Below are 24126 nucleotides of genomic sequence, written 5' to 3'. Positions count from 1 at the left end.
GCACAACTGTTCCCATTGGCCAGTGCAAGATTCTGCTCCTAAGCCATACTTGGCCATTCTACCGGAATGTCCGGGAGACTATAAGTACAAAATGATGCAATACTTATATTGTTCCCCTGCTATAGTGCCACCAGCCCCGGCTGGCTAAACCTGGTGCTGGTTGTATTAAAATTGAGGGGACCCCACGCTTGTTGTCCTCCTAATTTTGCTACTATCAGCAGTAGGCTGGCAGCACAAGGGTTAATGTGATTATTAATTAAAACACTGCATAGTGGTTTCCTGTGTTATTGTTTTTTGTTACTTTTTTGGATTGTTTATGGGCAGTTCTGTTTGATTTATTTGATCTACATTATGCACTGTACTCTGTGGTAACTGCTATGTTTGTTACATATTCTTTTACTAAAAACGTAATAAAAACCTTTTGAGAAAACACTGCATAGTGCTGCATAGAACCCGCTGGACCCGGCGTAAGCACTTAAACAAGAACCCTAGCTGCCGAATGAGAGACGGCAGAAATCGTGTAAAGTGTGCTGGAAGCTGCAGGGGGATGCCATTACTGTAGATTGCCTACATGAATCTACCCATTCCTCACCCCGTTCACTCCCCTAAAACGTAGGCTCACTAAAAAACAAACAAACAGACAATTCTGCACATGCACAGAACGATTTTGTGGATGATACGCTCAAAACCGTCATACACGCTCCTTAGTGACTCGGGCCCTGTATGTTTACATTCCCTAGAAGTGCTACATCACTCAATAACCTTAAACATAGGATTGGGGGCGGGGATAGAGAAAAAGGGAGAGCAGCACTACGCGTTTCTCAGTACATTTTATGTTGCGTAGCCGCACCAGATGTTAGCATGAGGCAATGGGAACATTTTTGGGGGTACCCTGATGTGTGGGGGCCATAGGGAGGCTGCCCTGGTTGTCTCACCAATAATCCGGGCCCGGGCTACCAATTCTACCCCCTTTCCACTTTGTACCACACTTAGGGGTACAAAACTATGCTGAGAATCTCAATCGAGAGCCCAGGATAAGGTCCATAGTAAGGCAAGAAAATTCTGGGATTTCCATTTAGAGGAGGAGACATATTATCCTTCACTTCGCCAGACATCATATCATCAACATATTATCGGGTGTCATTGTTGCTTTAGGGCCACACATGCTGCAAGATTGGACCAGGTGCCCAAAGTCACTATTGACACTGCAGCATAGGAATACGAGTGAGAGAGAACAACTACAATGATAACAGCTGCAGCTCCTAACAATAAAACAATGGAAATTGAGAGTTTTGTATAAGAGTATACAAAAAAAATAGAATGAATGAATTCTATTCTACTCCATTCTATATAAATTCCAAAACAAATATCCGTTTTAAAATAAGATTCAAAGTGAGATTTTCCCAAGTCAGCTGTGAAGGAAAGATGAACATGCTGAATTGTGAAATAACATTGTACAGACAGATAGACAAAACCACATGGATAATGCAATAATCCCACTACATCAGCAACTCACATGACAGATAATGGCTTAGGCTCATCTGCTTAAGGACCACAGTCATAATTCCATACTTTGCCTTCTTTTTATATATGGACTCCCGGAGACCCTTGGACGGGGGGTGGCTTTCAAGTCGGTGGAGCAAAGCGCACGATTAGACAAATGGCTTCACGCGACCCCCCATGACGCCATTTATGGGATCAAGTGTGCCGGGCGCATCTTATGATGACGTGATTGGCACCATCATGGCCAGTCTCTGCCCACTCTTAGCTTTACCAGGAGTCCTGGAGGCCTCACAATAATACCTTTTTGCCTGGAATGTTTTTGTTCTTGGAAGTGTCCCTATTTTTCTTTATGATGACCAACTGCACAATAAATCTGTAATTTCCCTGCATGTTAGATGCAAATCTGACCACCTATATAAGTCAATGTTTATGAGTATTTATTTTGCAAAAATCACGCTATAATAACAGACATATTTGCCTGCTCTATGGACCATCCCTCCGGGAGATCCATCGGGAAACTGCGGGGGTGAGACAATGTTCCTTGATGGGCAATTACGCGATTGTGGGTGGTGGGAATGTGATAACGTAAATAAGGTCATCATGACCCGACCAGCGAGTCCTGATGAAGTTAAAAAAAATGCTTTCATTGGTGGACATAAAGGTACATTTATATAACCTGACTCTTCAGGTGTTGTGAAACTACAAGTCCCAGCATATCTTGTCAGTTATCAGCTAGCCGTCCACTGTCAAAGCATGCTGGGGCTTGTAATGTCACAACTGGTTGGCCAGGCCTGATTTATAGCATTTCTGTCTGTCCACTGTGTGGACCCTCAGCCGCAGGTCCTGAAGACAATGTAGATTGGACCTCCTGCTGCAGAAGAACTTTGGGTATGCTTTCTATTTCTTTTAAACTAATATATTTAGATCTGAGAAATGTTCTGGTATATAAAGGCCCATATTTCATAAGAGGAAACTAACTGCAAATATTGAGAAATCTATTTTAAATAGTCTACTTAGAACACACTGAATAATGTCAACAAATTATGTAATTGTTTTCTCCAACAACCGTACAGGATAGATGCGGTTATCTAATTCATAATGAGCGTACAATAATAATATATTTGCAGATTGATTTGTTCCTGGCAAACTGGAGGTTAACGTTGTTATGGCAGTTGGCATAAATCGGAGATTATATTTCTGTGTGGGCCTGGCTGAGACATAATGGGGATTACTCTGAACATTAAAAGGGAGACAGATCAGGCAGAGCAGAGAGAGATTTACTCATCAGTAGAGAACAGACACAAGACAGAGAAAAGGACTGAGATGTAAAATGAGTTAGAAAGTGTCACTAGACAGGAAGTCAACTTTCTAACACCACGAGATGGCCACGGATCTAAATGGAAAGTTTGAGTTGGTGTCTCAGGAAAACCTGGAGGAATATCTCAAAGCATTAAGTAAGGAAAACAGATGATATGGTGCAGAATTTAATGGGATGGGGGGGGGGGGTAATGATGACATGGTGCAGAGTGTAATGTGATGGGTGGGGGTAATGACACGGTGCAGAGTGTAATGTGATGGGGGGGTAATGACACGGTGCAGAGTGTAACGTGATGGGGGAATAATGACACGGTGCAGAGTGTAATGTGATGGGGAGGTAATGACACGGTGCAGAGTGTAATGTGATGGGGGTAATGACATGGGGCAGAGTGTAATGTGATGGGGGGGTAATGACATGGTGCAGAGTGTAATGTAATGGGGGGTAATGACACGGGGCAGAGTGTAATGTGACGGGGGTAATTACACGGTGCAGAGTGTAATGTGATGGGGTGGTAATGACACGGTGCAGAGTGTAATGTGATGGGGGGGGGGTAATGACATGGTGCAGAGTGTAATGTGATGGGGGGTAATGACATGGTGCAGAGTGTAATGTGATGGGGGGGTAATGACACGATGCAGAGTGTAATGTGATGGGGGGGTAATGACACGGTGCAGAGTGCAATGTGATGGGGGGGTAATGACACGGTGCAGAGTGTAATGTGATGGGGGTAATGACACGATGCAGAGTGTAATGTGATGGGGGGGTAATGACACGGTGCAGAGTGCAATGTGATGGGGGGGGTAATGACACGGTGCAGAGTGTAATGTGATGGGGGGGTAATGACACGGTGCAGAGTTTAATGTGATGGGGGGTATTGGCATGGTGCAGAGTGTAATGTGATGGGGAGTAATGATGACACGGTGCAGAGTGTAATGTGATGGGGGGGTAATGACATGGTGCAGAGTGTAATGTGATGGGGAGGTAATGACACGGTGCAGAGTGTAATGTAATGGGGGGGGGGGTAATGACACAGTGCAGAGTGTAATGTGATGGGGGGGTAATGACACGGTGCAGAGTGTAATGTGATGGGGGTGTAATGACACAGTGCAGAGTGTAATGGGATGGGGGGGTAATGACACGGGGCAGAGTGTAATGTGATGGGGGGGGTAATGACACAGTGCAGAGTGTAATGTGATGGGGGGGGTAATGACACGGTGCAGAGTGTAATGTGATGGGGAGTAATGATGACACGGTGCAGAGTGTAATGTGATGGGGGGGTAATGACACGGTGCAGAGTGCAATGTGATGGGGAGGTAATGACACAGTGCAGAGTGTAATGTGATGGGGGGGGTAATGACACGGTGCAGAGTGTAATGTGATGGGGGGGTAATGACACAGTGCAGAGTGTAATGTGATGGGGGGGTAATGACACGGTGCAGAGTGTAATGTGATGGGGGGGTAATGACATGGTGCAGAGTGTAATGTGATGGGGGGTAATGACACGGTGCAGAGTGTAATGTGATGGGGGGTAATGACACGGTGCAGAGTGTAATGTGATGGGGGGTATTGGCATGGTGCAGAGTGTAATGTGATGGGGAGTAATGACACGGTGCAGAGTGTAATGTGATGGGGGGGTAATGACACGATGCAGAGTGTAATGTGATGGGGGGGTAATGACACGGTGCAGAGTGTAATGTGATGGGGGGGTAATGACATGGTGCAGAGTGTAATGTGATGGGGGGGTAATGACACGGTGCAGAGTGTAATGTGATGGGGGGGTAATGACATGGTGCAGAGTGTAATGTGATGGGGGGTAATGACACGGTGCAGAGTGTAATGTGATGGGGGGTATTGGCATGGTGCAGAGTGTAATGTGATGGGGAGTAATGACACGGTGCAGAGTGTAATGTGATGGGGAGGTAATGACACGATGCAGAGTGTAATGTGATGGGGGGGTAATGACACGGTGCAGAGTGTAATGTGATGGGGGGGTAATGACATGGTGCAGAGTGTAATGTGATGGGGGGTAATGACACGGTGCAGAGTGTAATGTGATGGGGGGTATTGGCATGGTGCAGAGTGTAATGTGATGGGGAGTAATGACACGGTGCAGAGTGTAATGTGATGGGGGGTAATGACACGGTGCAGAGTGTAATGTGATGGGGGGTATTGGCATGGTGCAGAGTGTAATGTGATGGGGAGTAATGACACGGTGCAGAGTGTAATGTGATGGGGGGGTAATGACACAGTGCAGAGTGTAATGTGATGGGGGGGTAATGACACGGTGCAGAGTGTAATGTGATGGGGGGGTAATGACATGGTGCAGAGTGTAATGTGATGGGGGGGTAATGACACGGTGCAGAGTGTAATGTGATGGGGGGGTAATGACATGGTGCAGAGTGTAATGTGATGGGGGGTAATGACACGGTGCAGAGTGTAATGTGATGGGGGGTAATGACACGGTGCAGAGTGTAATGTGATGGGGGGGGGTAATGACATGGTGCAGAGTGTAATGTGATGGGGGGGGTAATGACACGGTGCAGAGTGTAATGTGATGGGGATAATGACACGGTGCAGAGTGTAATGTGATGGGGGGTAATGACACGGTGCAGAGTGTAATGTGATGGGGGGGATAATGACACAGTGCAGAGTGTAATGTGATGGGGATAATGACACGGGGCAGAGTGTAATGTGATGGGGGGTAATGACATGGTGCAGAGTGTAATGTGATGGGGGGGTAATGACACGGTGCAGAGTGTAATGTGATGGGGGGGTAATGACACGGTGCACAGTGTAATGTGATGGGGGGGTAATGACACGGTGCAGAGTGTAATGTGATGGGGATAATGACACGGTGCAGAGTGTAATGTGATGGGGGGGGTAATGACATGGTGCAGAGTGTAATGTGATGGGGGGGATAATGACACAGTGCAGAGTGTAATGTGATGGGGATAATGACACGGTGCAGAGTGTAATGTGATGGGGATAATGACACGGGGCAGAGTGTAATGTGATGGGGGGTAATGACACGGTGCACAGTGTAATGTGATGGGGGGGTAATGACACGGTGCAGAGTGTAATGTGATGGGGGGGTAATGACACGGTGCAGAGTGTAATGTGATGGGGGGGTAATGACACGGTGCAGAGTGTAATGTGATGGGGGTAATGACACGGTGCAGAGTGTAATGTGATGGGGGGTAATGACACGGTGCAGAGTGTAATGTGATGGGGGGTAATGACACGGTGCAGAGTGCAATGTGATGGGGGGGTAATGACACGGTGCAGAGTGTAATGTGATGGGGGGGTAATGACACGGTGCAGAGTGTAATGTGATGGGGGGGGTAATGACACGGTGAAGAGTGTAATGTGATGGGGGGGTAATGACACGGTGCAGAGTGTAATGTGATGGGGGGGTAATGACACGGTGCAGAGTGTAATGTGATGGGGGGGTAATGACACGGTGCAGAGTGTAATGTGATGGGGGGGTAATGACACGGTGCAGAGTGTAATGTGATGGGGGGTAATGACACGGGGCAGAGTGTAATGTGATGGGGGGTAATGACACGGTGCAGAGTGCAATGTGATGGGGGGGTGATGACACGGTGCAGAGTGTAATGTGATGGGGGGGTAATGACACGGTGCAGAGTGTAATGTGATGGGGGTAATGACATGGGGCAGAGTGTAATGTGATGGGGGGGTAATGACACGGTGCAGAGTGTAATGTGATGGGGAGTAATGACATGGGGCAGAGTGTAATGTGATGGGGGGGTAATGACATGGGGCAGAGTGTAATGTGATGGGGAGTAATGACACGGTGCAGAGTGTAATATGATGGGGGGGTAATGACACGGTGCAGAGTGTAATGTGATGGGGGGGTAATGACACGGTGCAGAGTGTAATGTGATGGGGGGTAATGACACGGTGCAGAGTGTAATGTGATGGGGAGTAATGACATGGGGCAGAGTGTAATGTGATGGGGGGTAATGACATGGGGCAGAGTGTAATGTGATGGGGAGTAATGACACGGTGCAGAGTGTAATATGATGGGGGGGTAATGACACGGTGCAGAGTGTAATGTGATGGGGGGGTAATGACACGGTGCAGAGTGTAATGTGATGGGGGGTAATGACACGGTGCAGAGTGTAATGTGATGGGGAGTAATGACATGGGGCAGAGTGTAATGTGATGGGGGGTAATGACATGGGGCAGAGTGTAATGTGATGGGGGGGTAATGACATGGTGCAGAGTGTAATGTGATGGGGGGTAATGACACGGTGCAGAGTGTAATGTGATGGGGATAATGACACAGTGCAGAGTGTAATGTGATGGGGGGGTAATGACACGGTGCACAGTGTAATGTGATGGGGGGGTAATGACACGGTGCAGAGTGTAATGTGATGGGGATAATGACACGGTGCAGAGTGTAATGTGATGGGGGTGGGTAATGACACGGTGCAGAGTGTAATGTGATGGGGGGTAATGACACGGTGCAGAGTGTAATGTGATGGGGGGTAATGACACGGTGCAGAGTGTAATGTGATGGGGGGGTAATGACATGGTGCAGAGTGTAATGTGATGGGGGGGTAATGACACGGTGCAGAGTGTAATGTGATGGGGAGTAATGATGACACGGTGCAGAGTGTAATGTGATGGGGGGGTAATGACATGGTGCAGAGTGTAATGTGATGGGGGGGTAATGACACGGTGCAGAGTGTAATGTGATGGGGAGTAATGACACGGTGCAGAGTGTAATGTGATGGGGGGGGTAATGACATGGTGCAGAGTGTAATGTGATGGGGGGGTAATGACACGGGCAGAGTGTAATGTGATGGGGAGGTAATGACACGGTGCAGAGTGTAATGTGATGGGGGGGTAATGACACGGTGCAGAGTGCAATGTGATGGGGAGTAATGATGACACGGTGCAGAGTGTAATGTGATGGGGGGGTAATGACACGGTGCAGAGTGCAATGTGATGGGGAGTAATGATGACACGGTGCAGAGTGTAATGTGATGGGGGGGTAATGACACGGTGCAGAGTGTAATGTGATGGGGGGGGGTAATGACATGGGGCAGAGTGTAATGTGATGGGGGGTAATGACACAGTGCAGAGTGTAATGTGATGGGGGGGTAATGACACAGTGCAGAGTGTAATGTGATGGGGGGTAATGACACGGTGCAGAGTGTAATGTGATGGGGGGTAATGACACGGTGCAGAGTGTAATGTGATGGGGGGTAATGACACGGTGCAGAGTGTAATGTGATGGGGGGGTAATGACACGGTGCAGAGTGTAATGTGATGGGGGGGTAATGACATGGGGCAGAGTGTAATGTGATGAGGGGGTAATGACACGGTGCAGAGTGTAATGTGATGGGGGGGTAATGACATGGGGCAGAGTGTAATGTGATGGGGGGGTAATGACACGGTGCACAGTGTAATGTGATGGGGAGTAATGATGACACAGTGCAGAGTGTAATGTGATGGGGGAGTAATGACACGGTGCAGAGTGTAATGTGATGGGGGGGTAATGACACGGTGCAGAGTGTAATGTGATGGGGGGGTAATGACACGGTGCAGAGTGTAATGTGATGGGGGGGTAATGACACGGTGCACAGTGTAATGTGATGGGGAGTAATGATGACACAGTGCAGAGTGTAATGTGATGGGGGAGTAATGACACGGTGCAGAGTGTAATGTGATGGGGGGGTAATGACACGGTGCAGAGTGTAATGTGATGGGGATAATGATGACACAGTGCACAGTGTAATGTGATGGGGGGGTAATGACACGGTGCAGAGTGTAATGTGATGGGGGGTAATGACACAGTGCAGAGTGTAATGTGATGGGGATAATGATGACACAGTGCAGAGTGCAATGTGATGGGGGGTAATGACATGGGGCAGAGTGTAATGTGATGGGGGGGTAATGACACGGTGCACAGTGTAATGTGATGGGGAGTAATGATGACACAGTGCAGAGTGTAATGTGATGGGGGAGTAATGACACGGTGCAGAGTGTAATGTGATGGGGGGGTAATGACACGGTGCAGAGTGTAATGTGATGGGGGGGTAATGACACGGTGCAGAGTGTAATGTGATGGGGGGTAATGACACAGTGCAGAGTGTAATGTGATGGGGGGGTAATGACACAGTGCAGAGTGTAATGTGATGGGGAGTAATGATGACATGGTGCAGAGTGCAATGTGATGGGGGGTAATGACACGGTGCAGAGTGTAATGTGATGGGGATAATGACACGGTGCAGAGTGTAATGTGATGGGGAGTAATGATGACACGGTGCACAGTGTAATGTGATGGGGGGGTAATGACACGGTGCAGAGTGCAATGTAATGGGGGTAATGACACGGTGCAGAGTGTAATGTGATGGGGGGGGTAATGACACGGTGCAGAGTGCAATGTAATGGGGGTAATGACACGGTGCAGAGTGTAATGTGATGGGGGAGGGAATAAAATTACCATTTAGTTTGATTGCAATTTGTTAGGGTTTGAGGGTAAGTGTAAGCCATCTTTAGAAGAGGGGAAGGAGGGACATTGTGTAAGGGGAAAAGGGGAACTGCCACAGAGCGCCTCACACCCGAGGTAAATGCTGGTTACCGTAGTACCAGGAAATTCTTACAATAATATGAGTTATTATCAGGCCTCTTGTACAGATATATACATTTTACCCCACGTATTATCATCCCTCCCTTCCTCCAGTCAGTCCCTTACCCAGTGAGGTATTATCCGGCCAATATCCCTTTCCTCGATCCGTTCAACTATTATCAGATCCCTCTCTCCCTTAGAAGTAAACATGTTGCATGTTGCACCTTGCCAGAAAGTTCTTCTCTCCTATTAGATATAAACATCGCTCTGAGGAAGATAGTTCTTCTCTTGCGCCCAGAGAAAGAGTTTGTGCTGGACGGAAACCATATGATCATCCGAACTCTCAGCACCTTCCGAAATTACGTGATGGACTTCACCCTGGGGGAAGAATTTAAGGAGGATCTGGGTGTCATCGATGGTCGAATCTGCAAGGTACACGTGAGCTAGATACCTAGTTAAAGCGGTTATCCTGGAATTCAGAGTCCCTTGAATAATTAATATGTTGTAGGTTGCATAAAAGTATACAAGCAATTCAATCAAGATTTAGAAACCAAAAAGTGTTACCTTGTGAATTGTAACTGATATAGTACAGCCACCATATTACCTCCTGGATGGTTTAATTATGACAAGGCCCAGAACTGTCAATAAAAAACTTCCTCCTATAGGATTTAGTTAGCAACAAGTATATTTACCACACAAGAAACAAGTTGTGGTTATTTCGTTGAGGAGACCTAGGGCAGAGATGCTGAAACCAACAGGTCATGTTTTCAGGATTGCTGTCTGGCGAAACAGGTGGGATAATTAATGACCCAGGAAAATAGATTAACTTACCTGTGTATGGTGAAAAAAATTCTGAAAACATGACCAGTTGGCAGCTCTTGAGGACAGTGTTTGAGAACCTCTGCACTATTTCTAAAACGTGCTATAAAACCATTTGTGTAATTGTTTGAGTCTAAAATCAAATAAATTTTAATTTGTGTATCTCTGCATTGCCCTATATCAGTGATGGCTAACCTGTGACACTCCAGGTGTTGAGAAACTACAAGCCCAGCATGCTTTGTCAGTAGATAACTACCTGATAGCTGGCAGAGCATGCTGGGACTTGTAGTTCCACAACACCTGGAGTGTCACAGGTTAGCCATCACTGCCCTATATTAATATTTCAGCTACCAGTATCTTATTTTCGACCATTATAGTACAATAATATCCCTCTAGGAATTTTATTAATTGATTTTTTTCAATATTAATTCCAAGTAGCATCAGTCTGGGGAATGAATATTGTTTTGGCACCAACAGCCCATTGATAACTTTACAATCTTGTTTACCATACAGGATATCAGTCACTGTCAGATAGAGTCACTCTATGGGGTGAAAAACTGGGGGGAAAAACTGCTAAACTGCGGGTTTGAAAAAGTGGAGATGTTGCCCATAGCAACCAATCAGATTCTAGTTGTCATTTATTTAGTACATTCTACAAAATGACAGCTGGAATCTGATTGGTTGCTATAGGCAACATCTCCAAGTTTAGTAAATATACCCCTGGGTGTATGTACGCTCTGCCTAAACAGAGTGCAGATTACGCACATGCATAAAACTAATATAAGGTCATATCAGACCGCATGCAAAAACAAAGGTAATACAATAATTAAACAACTAATAATACTATAATCATGGATAAAAATATGTGGTCTAAAAACAATTAACTATTTTTTTTTACATTAAATACATAAATCAGGATATTCTTAATGCGTACTGTACATTCATTGCATTTTATAGTATATCTTACATAGACATGTTCTGTGCTGTCTAGTGGCACGCATGTGTGTAGTTTTTAATGCAAGGACTATGCAGTGCCTGTCATCACTATCAGTCGACACTGACACCTGCTCTGCAGTTGGGGCAAATAATACAGCTAAAACCAGCGTATGTACGAGAAAGGCAGGACTTGAATCGGCCGCATCCTCGTTGGCACGCCAGTACTGGCCTACGTTTGTCTGCCCCTTCCCTCACCCATTTCGCCATTTTAGTCATATGGAGTCATAAGTGTCATTTGTGTTCAGACATGAATTACAGCCAATTGTGTTCAATGGCGTAAGTTATGTTTTGAAGCATGCACACAGCACATCCACGCCGGATACGGCATGCAAATGGACTTATGACCAAACATGAATCAGGCAGGCCCAAAGGCAATGTGAAGTAGACTGAATCCTAGTGGTCATACGGAGGACAAGATCAAACATTGTACTAAATTTGATGAAATACCAAAAGCAGCTTCTACAGCAGTCAACACCAAGCAACTTATGAATAGAGCTATAATGAAAAAGGACCCAAAACAACTTCTTTCCATACAGTATGAAAGGTGTTAAGTCAATCCAATGATTCCATATTTTGCAGGCTATCAATTTACTAGGATCTAGTTACATCACTGAGGCATGAGGAACGAGCCATAAAAAGATTTTCAGTTTTTTTCCGTGAAATCATACCTCCTAACTGTCCCGTTTTAGATAAGTTCCAGACAACTGTCTATCTGATCAGGGCTTTTGCTCTGGTTCCAAGAAAGTTGGGAGAGGTGTCCCACTCTAGGGCACCGTGCACACATTCTAAGTTAGGGGCAGGGGCATACTTTTGTTACTTTTAATAAAAGCATGGAAACCAGATTAGCCCACAAAAACTCTGACACCTCTGCTGTTCTGGCAAATGCCAGAGTTGTCAGATTGCCAATCCAGACCTGGCATGTAGAATAAGGATGAATATATAAAATACCTCAATATCAAAAATCTGGAACACAATTTGCCATTTATATATATGTATCTTGTATTAAAATAGTATAGGGTTCCTAAATTTCTGTCAGCATCTAATCAACAAGCACTGATAGAATCATTTAGCTCTGTATCTCCATCTGCTGGCCACAAGTGGTGCTGCACTTTCCTGTGATTTTCTAGTGCTTGTATATAGAAGGAAAATTTTCGCTCCAGTTTATGTTGAGAGACCGTTACTCAAAATAGTCAGTATCCTCTGTGTTTAATTTACATATTTGTAGTGAGTAATACAGATGTTAGATATCCACTATGTAGTTGTCTGAATTTTAAAACGACAGAATTTGTTAAATTTAGTACACGATCAGTCTCATAATTATATCATCTCATCTGATGATTGCAGATCCCATTTTTTTAAAAAAAAAATAATAAAAAAAATAAAATAGCCTTGCTTTTTCAGTTAAAATAAATTCTTAAGAACAGTGAAATAACAAAAGTGAAATAGAGAGTTTAAAAACTGCTGAGCATACAGATAATCTATCTTATATATTTTGATTTATCTCTTAACTAAGCCAAAATTGAATTAAGGTTTTAGTCTTTTATTAAAGCAATTGCTGCAATCTAGGTTATTATAAGGATTGTTTAAAATTTGTTACAACATTAAGTAAATATTATACCACGATTATTCAAAATATTTGTAGAGGTAGATACATTTGTTGCACTTTGCTAGACTCACACCAGAGAGCCAGTTAAATTCCTTTATTCCTATTATCTATTAGAGCTTATATCTCTATTAAATGGATTATCCATCGCTGGCTCAGTTTTCAAGTAGGTAGTTGGAACTTGCTATCTACCTAACACTACTCCACTTAAACTGAGGGCTGTGGTCTAAGGCTGGGTACACACCACAGTGTTTTCAGTATTGGGTCAGTCAAACGCTAAACAACTGTTTGGTCCGATATTGCATTAGTGTGTACGCTCCAGCGATGAACGAGGAACATTCCAAAGCACCGATCCTCATTTGATTTGATAGTTCAGCAGAACTGTAAATCCTGGGTCAGCTATGGACCGGCGTCCTTTCAATCTTGCAGTGTGTATGTACTCACAATCAGGATATCCATTGAGTTTACAGAGTCATGTTCTTTTCAGCCAACGGTTATAACAGATGAAGAGCACAGATCAGAGGGTAAATCTTGTAAAATGTGTATAGTGTGTACACATGAATTGGCTGCTGATCGGGACTTTTTGTTTTCTTCTGTTGTTTGTACAATCGTTGTAGATAACGTATCGGTCGGAAACTTCCGTAGTGTGTACCCAGCATTAGTAAGGAGTATAATTTAGCATATTTGGAGTTTGGATTCAGTCAGCTCAGCAAAAGCCGACACGCGTTTCACTGGGGTAGCTTTTTCAGATTGCCAATCCAGGCCTGGCAAGCAGAATAAGGAAGGACACAGCAAAACGCGTCCTTTATAAACAGTACAGCAGTAGAAATACTACAATGGGTCAGATTTTCATGTGGGAATTTCTTTACTCTTCATTTATGCATAGCAAACATGTAACACAAATATATCAATACCGAAAAATCTGGAACACATTTGCCATTTATGTCTATCTTATATTAAAATAGTATAGGGGTTATAAATGTCTGCCAGCATCTAATCAATAAGCATAGGAAGAATCATTTAGCTCTATATCCCCATCTGCTGGCCATAAGTGGTGCTGCACTTTCCTGTGATTTTCTGATGATTGTATACCCTGATCAGCCACAACATTAAAAACACCTGCTAATATTGTGTAGATCCCCCTTGTGTTGCCAGAAGAGCTCTGACTTGTGGAGGCATGGACTCTACAAGAACTCGGAACGTGTCCTGTGGTATCTGGCACCATATACCACAGGTGCGAGGTGGGGCCTCCATGGCTCGAACTTGTTTTTCCAGCACATCTCACAGTTGCTCAATCAGATTGAAATCTGGGTAATTTGGAGTTCAAGTCAACACCTTAAACTCTTTGTCATGGTTCCTCAAAGCATTCCTGAACAATTTTTGCAGTGTGGCACATTATCCTGCCGAAAAAGGTCACTACCATCAGGGAATACTGTTGCCATGAAGGGGTGAAATTGGTATGCAACAATGTTAGGTGGTATGTGTCAAAGTAACATCCACATGAAAGACAGGACCCATGGTTTTCCAGGAGAACTTTGCCCAGCGATTCACATTGCCTCCACTGGCTGGCCTTCTTCCCATAGTGCCATCTCTTCTCCAGGGAAATGACGCACATGTACCCAGGCTTTAATATGACGTAAAAGAAAACATGATTCATCAGACCAGGCCACTTTCTTCCATTGCTTCATGGTCTAGTTCTGGCACTCACATGCCCATTGTCGGTGCTTTCGGCGGTGGTCAGGGGTCAGCATGGGTACTCTGACCAGTACGCAGCAAGCTGAAATACACTGTGTGTTTTGGCACCTTTCTATCTCAGCCAGCATTAACTTATTCAGCAATTTGTGCTACAGTAGCTCTTCTGCGGGATTGGACGAGACGGGCTAGGCTTCTCTCCTCACGAGCATCAATGAGCTTTGGGTGCCCATGACCCTGTTACCTGTTGTCCTTCCTTGGATCACTTTTGGTAGGTACTAACTACTGCATACTGGAAACACCCCACAAGATCTGACATTTTGCAGATGCTCAGAGCCAGTCGTCTAACCAATCACAATTTGGTCCATGTAAAAGTCGCTCAGATCCTTACGCTTGTCCATTTCCCCTTGCACCCATAGCAGAGATGCAAGGGAAGCAGTGTCAAAGGGGCAGAGCCAAGATTCCCTAATGACAAAAAAGGCTGAAGGAGCTATAGAGCCAAGATTCCTTAATCACGTACCCCTTAAACCCAGTGGCCATTAGGATGGTGGAGTAAGTTTTGTATTCTCCGCTAGCTGCACTTCCCCATAACCCACCTCCTCCTTATTCTGCTTTGAAGTCCATACTCTTTATCTTTCCTCTGCAATTCATCTTCTCGTCACAGTCATCTATCACCCCCACAGGACCAGTCTCACAATTTCTTGATAACTTTGCAGCCTGGCTCTCTTACTCCCTATCCACTGTCCTACTCACTCTCATTCTTGGGGATCTAAACATCCCCATCGACAATCCTACCGACCCTGTTGTCTCTAAATTCCTTTCACCTTCTTCATCCTTTGGTCTTCTTTAGTGGGGCAAAAACTCCAACCTTTGTAATCCAAACCGACCCACCAGCTGAAAAAGTGCTCCTGCCAATGGAGAAAATGTAACTCCAACACAGACCTCCTCCATAACAAATTTTTCCTGTCCTCTTAATAGAGTGCCTTATTTCTCATCAAGCACGCATACTTTAAGTTCCTAATATCTGCCCAGTCTACCAACCCTAGTCATCTCTTTGTCCTCTTCAAATCACTTGCCGACCCCCCCATCAGTTTCTCCTACTGCTTTTTAGTTCACCACCTAATTCAAAGGCAAAATTGACACTATACGTCAAAAAATCTCCTCTTACCAGATGCATAACCTCACACCCACCACCTGCTCCATTCCCATTTACCCTCAGTTCTTTCTCTTCTGTTAGTAAGAATGAGGTCTTCGCACTCCTTTCTTCCTCTTTACCCTAAAGCTGTCCTCTTGTCCCAGTTCCATTCTAACACTGTTGCACCATAAACTGAGCTCATCATCTTCCCTCGTTCTAGGGTCACTAACCCCCTCAAATCTCCCTCAACGTTGTCAACAACATGTTTTCCCTAATCGCTTTTACCTGCTGACTTCATCCTCCTGAACTCAACACTCTGCTTCATTCCACAAATCCAATCCCTTGAGCTGTCTTGTCACCTCCCCCTTCAAAACATTTCCAGAATCGGCCCTTTTCTCACTCAGGAGTTTAGCAAAACCCTTATCCGTTCTGTCATTATCTTCCGCCTTGACCAATGCAACCTCTTCCTATCTGGTCTTCCCTTCACCTGTCTATGCCTACTCCAATCTATTTTAAATGCTGTGATGAGATCTTCTTCTTTTGATGTTCCAAATCTGTTGCACCACTATGCAAATCCCTACAAATTTACCTCTAGAATCCAATTAAAGCTACTTACCCTCACATTCAAAGACTTACACATATCTGACTTATCATGAAAAGCTCTCTCTCATGGCCTCTTAGACCTCCCTCTGATCGGTGGCTAGCCTTCTCTCTGGTTCCCACCTCTCACTTCCGCCTCCAAGACTTCTCCACTCCTATGGAAGTCCCTAATCCACCTGACCACATTCTCCTCCAACCTTTAATCTTTTAAGCACTTTCTCAAAACCCAACTCTTCACTATAGTTTATCCTGTCCCCAACTATTACTACTTCCTCTGCGCGCTACCAGCCACTGTCCTGCTCTCTAGCTCCTATTTGCACAGTTTTACTATTTCCCTCTAGCTTGTAAGCTGTCACGAGCATGGCCATCCTTACCTTCTTTCTCAGATCTGCATCTTCTCCATCAACCTCACATGTCCTTATTTTGTTCCTATGATTGATTTGTTTGTTTTTTTGCATGATTTGTTATACCCACTGTCTGGTGCTGCAGAGTTTTGTGGTGCCTTACAAATAAACAAGTATGATGATAATAAATTGATAAATTATGTGAGCTGCAGTTGCTCGGTAATGATCACAACTGTCAATTCTTATACATTATGGCCTTTAAGTTTTTCAGAAGCCTCGCCAATTAAATCTGCTTAAACCCAGTCCTTGCTCAGTTATACCAATCATCCATTACACATCTGACTCTAAAAGATGCTCAGATTATTCAAACCAGTTCAGAATTTCATAGAGTTTGGCTGGCACGAGGGCCACCAACATGTTCATGGATAATTGTGATTTTTAGGCTGGTTTAATTCGGGTCAGACTGTTGTGGCCTAATTTGTGGTTCAAAGCTAAATCAAAAGTTGTTAAATAAGAAAACAAAATTAGATTGTGCTGCCTTGTCAAACATAAATGGCAAAATATTATAGTATTATGTTTTTTTTTTATTTCAACAGCAAACATATGTGTTTGAGTATGAATTTGCATTGAAAACAGTTAAAACACAATACAATTTAGCCACTTAAGCTCAAAAATGTTCGAATCTGGTCTTCTTGCTCAAATTTAGCTCAATATTTTAATCTATCTAAAGTTCATGAAGTTATCACAAATTTTCAAACTTCACAGCCAATTTGACAAACCAGTTTGCAACCCACTTTGAAACAGATTTGAGCATCTTAATCAATCCAGATCCCTTTCTTACCAAACACTGGATCTCAGAGAAAGGGCATCTATGTAGGATTGAGGTGCATATATAGACTAGAAAATTAAAAAGTTATTGTACGCTTATTCTCATATCCCTCCTCGAAACAAATTTAATTGTGGCTCATTTTTGTCTCCGAATTATCTTCATTTGTTACAATGTTTCTGCCTAACAGACGACTGTGTCATGGGAGGGTAACAAGCTGGTGTGTGTGCAGAGAGGCGATGTGCCAAACCGGGGCTGGAAACAATGGCTGGAGGGAGACCTGTTACATGTGGTAAGATAGTAACTTTACTAAAGCCGAATATAATTATAACCTGCTCCATTATCCTTATATGCACCATCTCCATCAACTTCTGACATGTCCCCATATCTATCTAGACCCTTCGTGTCTTTCCTCCTCTTTCATTTCAGCAGTGATTACCAACCTTTTTGGTATTGTAACATACCGGCCATGAGATAAATTAACAGTGTTAAAAAATCATAGTAAAACTCAATCACGAAAAAGTAGAAGTACACTGTAAAATCCAACACAGGTCTTAGGACAAAAACATTGTTTAGTGAAAATACAGCTTCCGTAACATCCCTATAAATTTTAAGAAATGTCCTTTATAGGCCTAAACATTTGCAACCCATACAACCTGGTATGGTGACACAAGAATACATGGATGGAAATAAAAACATTCATATAGAGTTCACTATCATTGTGGGGCTGACCTATCAAAGGGCAAAAAGCCCTATTGCCATAAAAGAAATTAAATTTTTGCAGGTGATTAGTGGATAACATTTTTGCATGGGGAAGCCTATCTACCAAGTACTGTTAGGGATTCCCAGTATGAATACTACGGAGAGTTGCGATAGTGTAAACAGAATGTCTTTATTATTGAACAAGGATCACACAGGTATAACTAGGTACAACCATTGGTTAAATATAGCTAGCAATTGCAGAGTTCAGTGGGATAAATAACACAGATTTATCAGGGTAAGCAGGTTTCCTGGGAAGCTGGAGCAGGAAAGACTGATGTCCAGGTATAACAGATGAAGCAGGATACCAGGATTCCAGGCACACATGATGAAGTGCAGATTCAAGTTAGATGGGTGACCGAGGCACAGGTTAGCCAGGAGGCATGAGCCACTGGATGATCCACGGGTGAATCAGGCAAAAGGAGGGTCAGAAAAGCCAGGGGTCAGAAGCTGGCAGATCCACAATATACCAGGGAGTAAGCAGGAGCAAGGTCAAACGTAGCCGTGGTCTGGGACACTAGAAATGGTGCGGGACGATGTAACAAAGCAGGAGTCAAAAGCCAGGGAGAAGTCAAGATCCAAACAGGAGTATCACAGAGATACCAGCAGTATCAGACAAACATACTGGCACCAGGCTGTAGGAAAAGGCAGTCTAATAAAGGCCAGACACATGTGATCACGATCCAGCTCAGATGATGAGGGCTTAACCCCTTGCAGGCAAGGAGAAACTGTCCAGGTATAACAGCAGCGCCTCTGGTAGCAGTGAGGTACTGCAGACCAAATTTAGAATGAAGCCAGAGTCGTAACAAGTACCTACATGATACCTAGTTGTTATCTTACAAAAAACCTAACTAAATAAAACACATAACTTTAAGTTTTAATTGGTATTTTAATTACAATGAGCACCAAGCTATTTTCTGCACTGTACACTCATTGGCCATGAGAATAATTTGTAAATAATTCTCTGTCATTCATCAATGTCACTATCTCCACTATCCCCATATCCTTATTTCTGTGTCATTCAGGTTTATTCCCTCTTCATGTGGTTCTGTTTCTCATTCCCTCCCCAGGAACTGACGGCGAGAGATGTAGTCAGCAAGCAAACTTTCCGTAGGGTCTCATGAAGAAGACAGCAAATGCACAAACTCTATTTTTGGAGCTCTTCTTTATAATTAATACTATGTCCTATAAAAACACATTTTAACCTATCAACATTGTTGTCAGTGCTCTTATTGTATACACAATATCTATCACAGAGGGATAAGATGACAGACGAACATCTGAAATTGAGACAGGTGACCAGTAAGCGTTAAACCAGAAATCTAACATGGTCTGTAGGCTCTTATAATATTCTATGTCTTTCTCTTTAAAGGTGGCATCACACAGGTGTTTTATACTTTATAGGGTGTGTTTCATATGCAATGTATCAGTGCTACAAAACTTCTGCATAGTCAGCAATGAATTTAAAACATAGGATGTCACATGAGCAATTTAAGCACCAGATCAGCTTTGGAAATGCTGCCTGCAGTGTTTTGAGAAATTGTAATAAACACTCATGTCAAATGTTGGATGGAGAATCACCAGGTAGACAAGTATGGTACGGAGACATCCTAAATATAACAGTTTATTATACCAGGTTGGCAGATAAGAACGTTATTAAGCATACAATGTATATGCACAACTTATTTCTGACTACTGGGAAATTGTGCTGTCTTTCATACCCAGAATACCTCATTACATCAATCAATAAAGATAACAATGGGAGGAAAGAAATCTATGACCATAAGGCTAAAAATCTACGTAAGAGTCTTGCTAATGAATAGACTCATAATTGTCCCCTTTGATGTGCTTCACTCATCTCATCTGTACTCCACTCACCCCACCTTTACCTCACTCACCTCACCTGTACTTCACTCATCTCACCTATAACTCACTCATCCCACGTGTGCTTCACTCATCTCATCTGTACTCCACTCACCTCACCTATACTTCACTCACCTCACCTGTACTTCACTCATCTCACCTATAACTCACTCATCCCACGTGTGCTTCACTCATCTCATCTGTACTCCACTCACCTCACCTGTACTTCACTCACCTCACCTGTACTTCACTCATCTCACCTATAACTCACTCATCCCACGTGTGCTTCACTCATCTCATCTGTACTCCACTCACCCCACCTTTACCTCACTCACCTCACCTGTACTTCACTCATCTCACCTATAACTCACTCATCCCACGTGTGCTTCACTCATCTCATCTGTACTCCACTCACCCCACCTTTACCTCACTCACCTCACCTGTACTTCACTCATCTCACCTATAACTCACTCATCCCACGTGTGCTTCACTCATCTCATCTGTACTCCACTCACCTCACCTTTACCTCACTCACCTCACCTGTACTTCACTCACCTCACCTATAACTCACTCATCCCACGTGTGCTTCACTCATCTCATCTGTACTCCACTCACCCCACCTTTACCTCACTCACCTCACCTGTACTTCACTCATCTCACCTATAACTCACTCATCCCACGTGTGCTTCACTCATCTCATCTGTACTCCACTCACCTCACCTTTACCTCACTCACCTCACCTGTACTTCACTCACCTCACCTATAACTCACTCATCCCACGTGTGCTTCACTCATCTCATCTGTACTCCACTCACCCCACCTGTACTTCACTCACCTCACCTGTACTTCACTCATCTCACCTATAACTCACTCATCCCACGTGTGCTTCACTCATCTCATCTGTACTCCACTCACCTCACCTGTACTTCACTCATCTCACCTATAACTCACTCATCCCACGTGTGCTTCACTCATCTCATCTGTACTCCACTAACCCCACCTGTACTTCACTCACCTCACCTGTACTTCACTCATCTCACCTATAACTCACTCATCCCACGTGTGCTTCACTCATCTCATCTGTACTCCACTAACCCCACCTGTACTTCACTCATCTCACCTATAACTCACTCATCCCACGTGTGCTTCACTCATCTCATCTGTACTCCACTCACCCCACCTTTACCTCACTCACCTCACCTGTACTTCACTCACCTCACCTATAACTCACTCATCCCACGTGTGCTTCACTCATCTCATCTGTACTCCACTCACCCCACCTTTACCTCACTAACCCCACCTGTACTTCACTCATCTCACCTATAACTCACTCATCCCACGTGTGCTTCACTCATCTCATCTGTACTCCACTCACCCCACCTTTACCTCACTCACCTCACCTGTACTTCACTCATCTCACCTATAACTCACTCATCCCACGTGTGCTTCACTCATCTCATCTGTACTCCACTCACCTCACCTATACCTCACTCACCTCACCTGTACTTCACTCACCTCACATTTTCCTGAACTAAAAAATATATTTGCACACCTCATCCATACTTGACTAGATATATTAAAACATAAATGAGAAAACAGAGACTATACTCCACTCAGAACTAAGTGATACTCTGTGACACCAGACACTATACTCCACTCAGAACTAAGTAATACTCTGTGACAGCAGACACCAGAGACTATACTCCACTCAGAACTGAGTAATACTTTCTGACAGCAGATACTAGAGACTACACTCCACTCAGAACTAAGTAATTCTCTCTGACAGCAGATACAGGAGATTATACTCCACTCAGATCTGAGTAATACTCTCTCACAGCAGACTCCAGATTCTATACTCCACTCAGAGCAGAGTAATACTGTCCGATATGAGACACCGCAGATAGTACTAGTTAGAATTATAATATATAATAGAGGTGCAGTACTTACACCGTGTCCACCAATCAGCCGTGCAGAGGCCTCATGTCATACCCTGCAGATCTCCGCACCTCTCCCCTATTCCTGCACAGTATACAGTGCGTCCCTCTGCTACACACAGACCGTTCCAGGACTCTGCACATCCAGCCTGTTACATCCCAGGGACATTGGTAAAACAAAGCTTTTGTCAGGAGTCACAAAGCGAAGCCCAGTGGCCTCTGCCCCTCTTAGTCCATACAACTCTGCTGAATGGAGGAGGGAGGAGAATGTGAGGACAGGGGAGGCTTCCATGTGCCAGGAGTAACCAGTCACAGAGATCCCTCTATGCCTCCCTTACACGGTAACACTAGATGGCTAGCTCTGCGGGATATAAGCTCCCAATACACCTTTACTCTAGACTGTAAGTTCTCATGTTACCCTACTAGACTGTAGGCTATACTGACCAGGGTGTCACATTGTCTTATGCAACTAGATTGTCAGCTCTGTGGTACACTGCCTCCCAATACACCTGTAATGTAAGATATAAGCCCCATTGGACCAGTTCTGTCATTAAATCTCTAGAGTGTAAGCTCCATGGTCACAGATATGCTGAAAGATAGTTCACATCACATTGTATATTTCACAATGTGGGCAGAGATGGAACAATACTGCAAAACAATAATAAATAATATAACATGAGCACATTCAGTAATAACATGTATCATATGTAATAAAATACCATACAGAGGACATTCACATCTAATATAATGCACAGTAGATGCCACATATAAACCAATACAACCAGGACCCTTGTCAGAAGAGCTTACAATCTGGTGGGAGAGACAGGACAATGATGGATTAGGAAGTGACATTATGTTATTATAATGTACCAGAGCTACTGCTAGTACCTGAACAGTCTGCCGATCCGGGATGGCGCTGTACACCCTCCCTCTTCCCTGATCAATGCCCGAGTGAGGATGGCGGCGGCAAGCGGGGAATATAAAGAATCCGGATCTCGCGGGATTAGGACGTCAAGCCTCGTTTTCATTGTGGCCATCGGCGGGAATACCCGAAAAGTGCTCGGATCGGGCTCGGATCCGCACTGTTCAGGGCTGCTCGGATTGCGAGAATGTGAGCCCGCTCAACACTAGTATTATTCCTCTGTGTATCTCTTATGTACGAGCTCTCTTAAATCCGGGATCTCATTTATAATTATTATCATTTATTTGTTGGACGCCACAGGGTTTTCGCAGCGCCTTACATAATACGAACAGTAGACCATACAGGGTAAACATCACAGAACAATAAACACTAAGTACCAATGATTCGGAAACTCCGGGCAGACATATGGAGTGAGGGCGGAGCAGAAGAGTCCATATGAGGACAGGAGGGGAGAGGGGCCCTGCTCATACGAGCTTACATCCTAAGGGAGGGTGGACAAAACAGGCACGCAGGGAGGCAGTGATGCAATGGAGAAAAAGGGACCAGGGGAGAGGAGGGAGAACAAGCAGAGTGGATGAGGGGTTAAGTGGATGGTTGGAAGGCTTTCAGGAACAGGTGAGTTTTGAGTGCTCGTTTGAAGGAGCACAGATTGGGAGCGAGACGGATGGAGCGAGGGAGGTCATTCCAGTGCAGGGGGGCAGCTCGGGAAAAGTCTTGGACTCGGGAGTGGGAAGAGGTAATGAGAGTGGAGGAGAGGCGACGGTTGTTTGCCGAGCGCAGGGAGCGAGCGGGAGTATGAATGGTAAGGAGGTTAGAGATGTAGGGGGCAGTAGACTGGGAGAGAGCTTTGTAAGTGGTAGTAAGGAGTTTAAAGAGGATTCTGTAAGGGAAAGGGAGCCAGTGTAAGGCCTGGTAGAGAGGGGAGGCAGAGGAGGAGCGACGTGAGAGAAAGATAAGTCTGGCAGCTGCATTGAGCACAGATCTCATCCATTGGGTCACGTTTTAATTTAAGTACTGTCTCAACTGCATCTATATGTTGGTTTTAATCTCTGTTCAATGCAGCGTATTCCAACATGACGGATTCCATGCTGCCCACATGTTCCATGTCACAGTCTGTCTGAAGCAAATGCCACTCAAGTTATAATATCCATTCCTGTGTCTTCATAAGTTTGGCAGATCTTCAGGGATAGGAGGGAGGTATCCAGAGAGGA

General features: G+C 44.4%; 3 protein-coding genes across 3 annotated transcripts in view; 2 read left to right on the top strand and 1 right to left on the bottom strand.

Annotated features, from left to right (window-relative positions):
- The window catches only part of CLSTN3 (calsyntenin 3), an 84433-nt gene extending 61841 nt beyond the window's left edge, over positions 1-22592 (bottom strand). The window contains exon 1 of the mRNA XM_075215796.1: positions 22007-22592. The gene's annotated coding sequence lies outside the window, so the exon portion shown is untranslated. The remainder of the gene's footprint in view (positions 1-22006) is intronic.
- ATN1 (atrophin 1) overlaps positions 1-24126 on the top strand; it is a 320704-nt gene that overhangs the window by 200508 nt on the left and 96070 nt on the right. The gene's annotated exons all lie outside the window — the stretch shown is intronic.
- Positions 2759-19408, top strand: RBP5 (retinol binding protein 5). Its single transcript, XM_075215801.1, has 4 exons — positions 2759-2957; positions 9676-9854; positions 17628-17729; positions 19267-19408. The coding sequence occupies exons 1-4, from the start codon at positions 2885-2887 to the stop codon at positions 19318-19320; spliced, it is 408 nt and encodes a 135-aa protein (XP_075071902.1). The 5' UTR covers positions 2759-2884; the 3' UTR covers positions 19321-19408.

This window comes from Mixophyes fleayi, chromosome 6, assembly GCF_038048845.1.
Source record: "Mixophyes fleayi isolate aMixFle1 chromosome 6, aMixFle1.hap1, whole genome shotgun sequence".
NCBI classification, from domain to species: domain Eukaryota; kingdom Metazoa; phylum Chordata; class Amphibia; order Anura; family Limnodynastidae; genus Mixophyes; species Mixophyes fleayi.
This window is presented reverse-complemented; position numbering and strand designations above follow the sequence as displayed.

Coding starts and splice junctions, on each gene's coding strand:
- RBP5 (XM_075215801.1), top strand. CDS start 2,885: ATGGCCACGGATCTAAATGGAAAGTTTGAGTTGGTGTCTCAGGAAAAC. Junction 2,958..9,675: donor GGAATATCTCAAAGCATTAA/GTAAGGAAAACA, acceptor CTCTCCTATTAG/ATATAAACATCGCTCTGAGG. Junction 17,730..19,266: donor AGGGAGACCTGTTACATGTG/GTAAGATAGTAA, acceptor TTCCCTCCCCAG/GAACTGACGGCGAGAGATGT.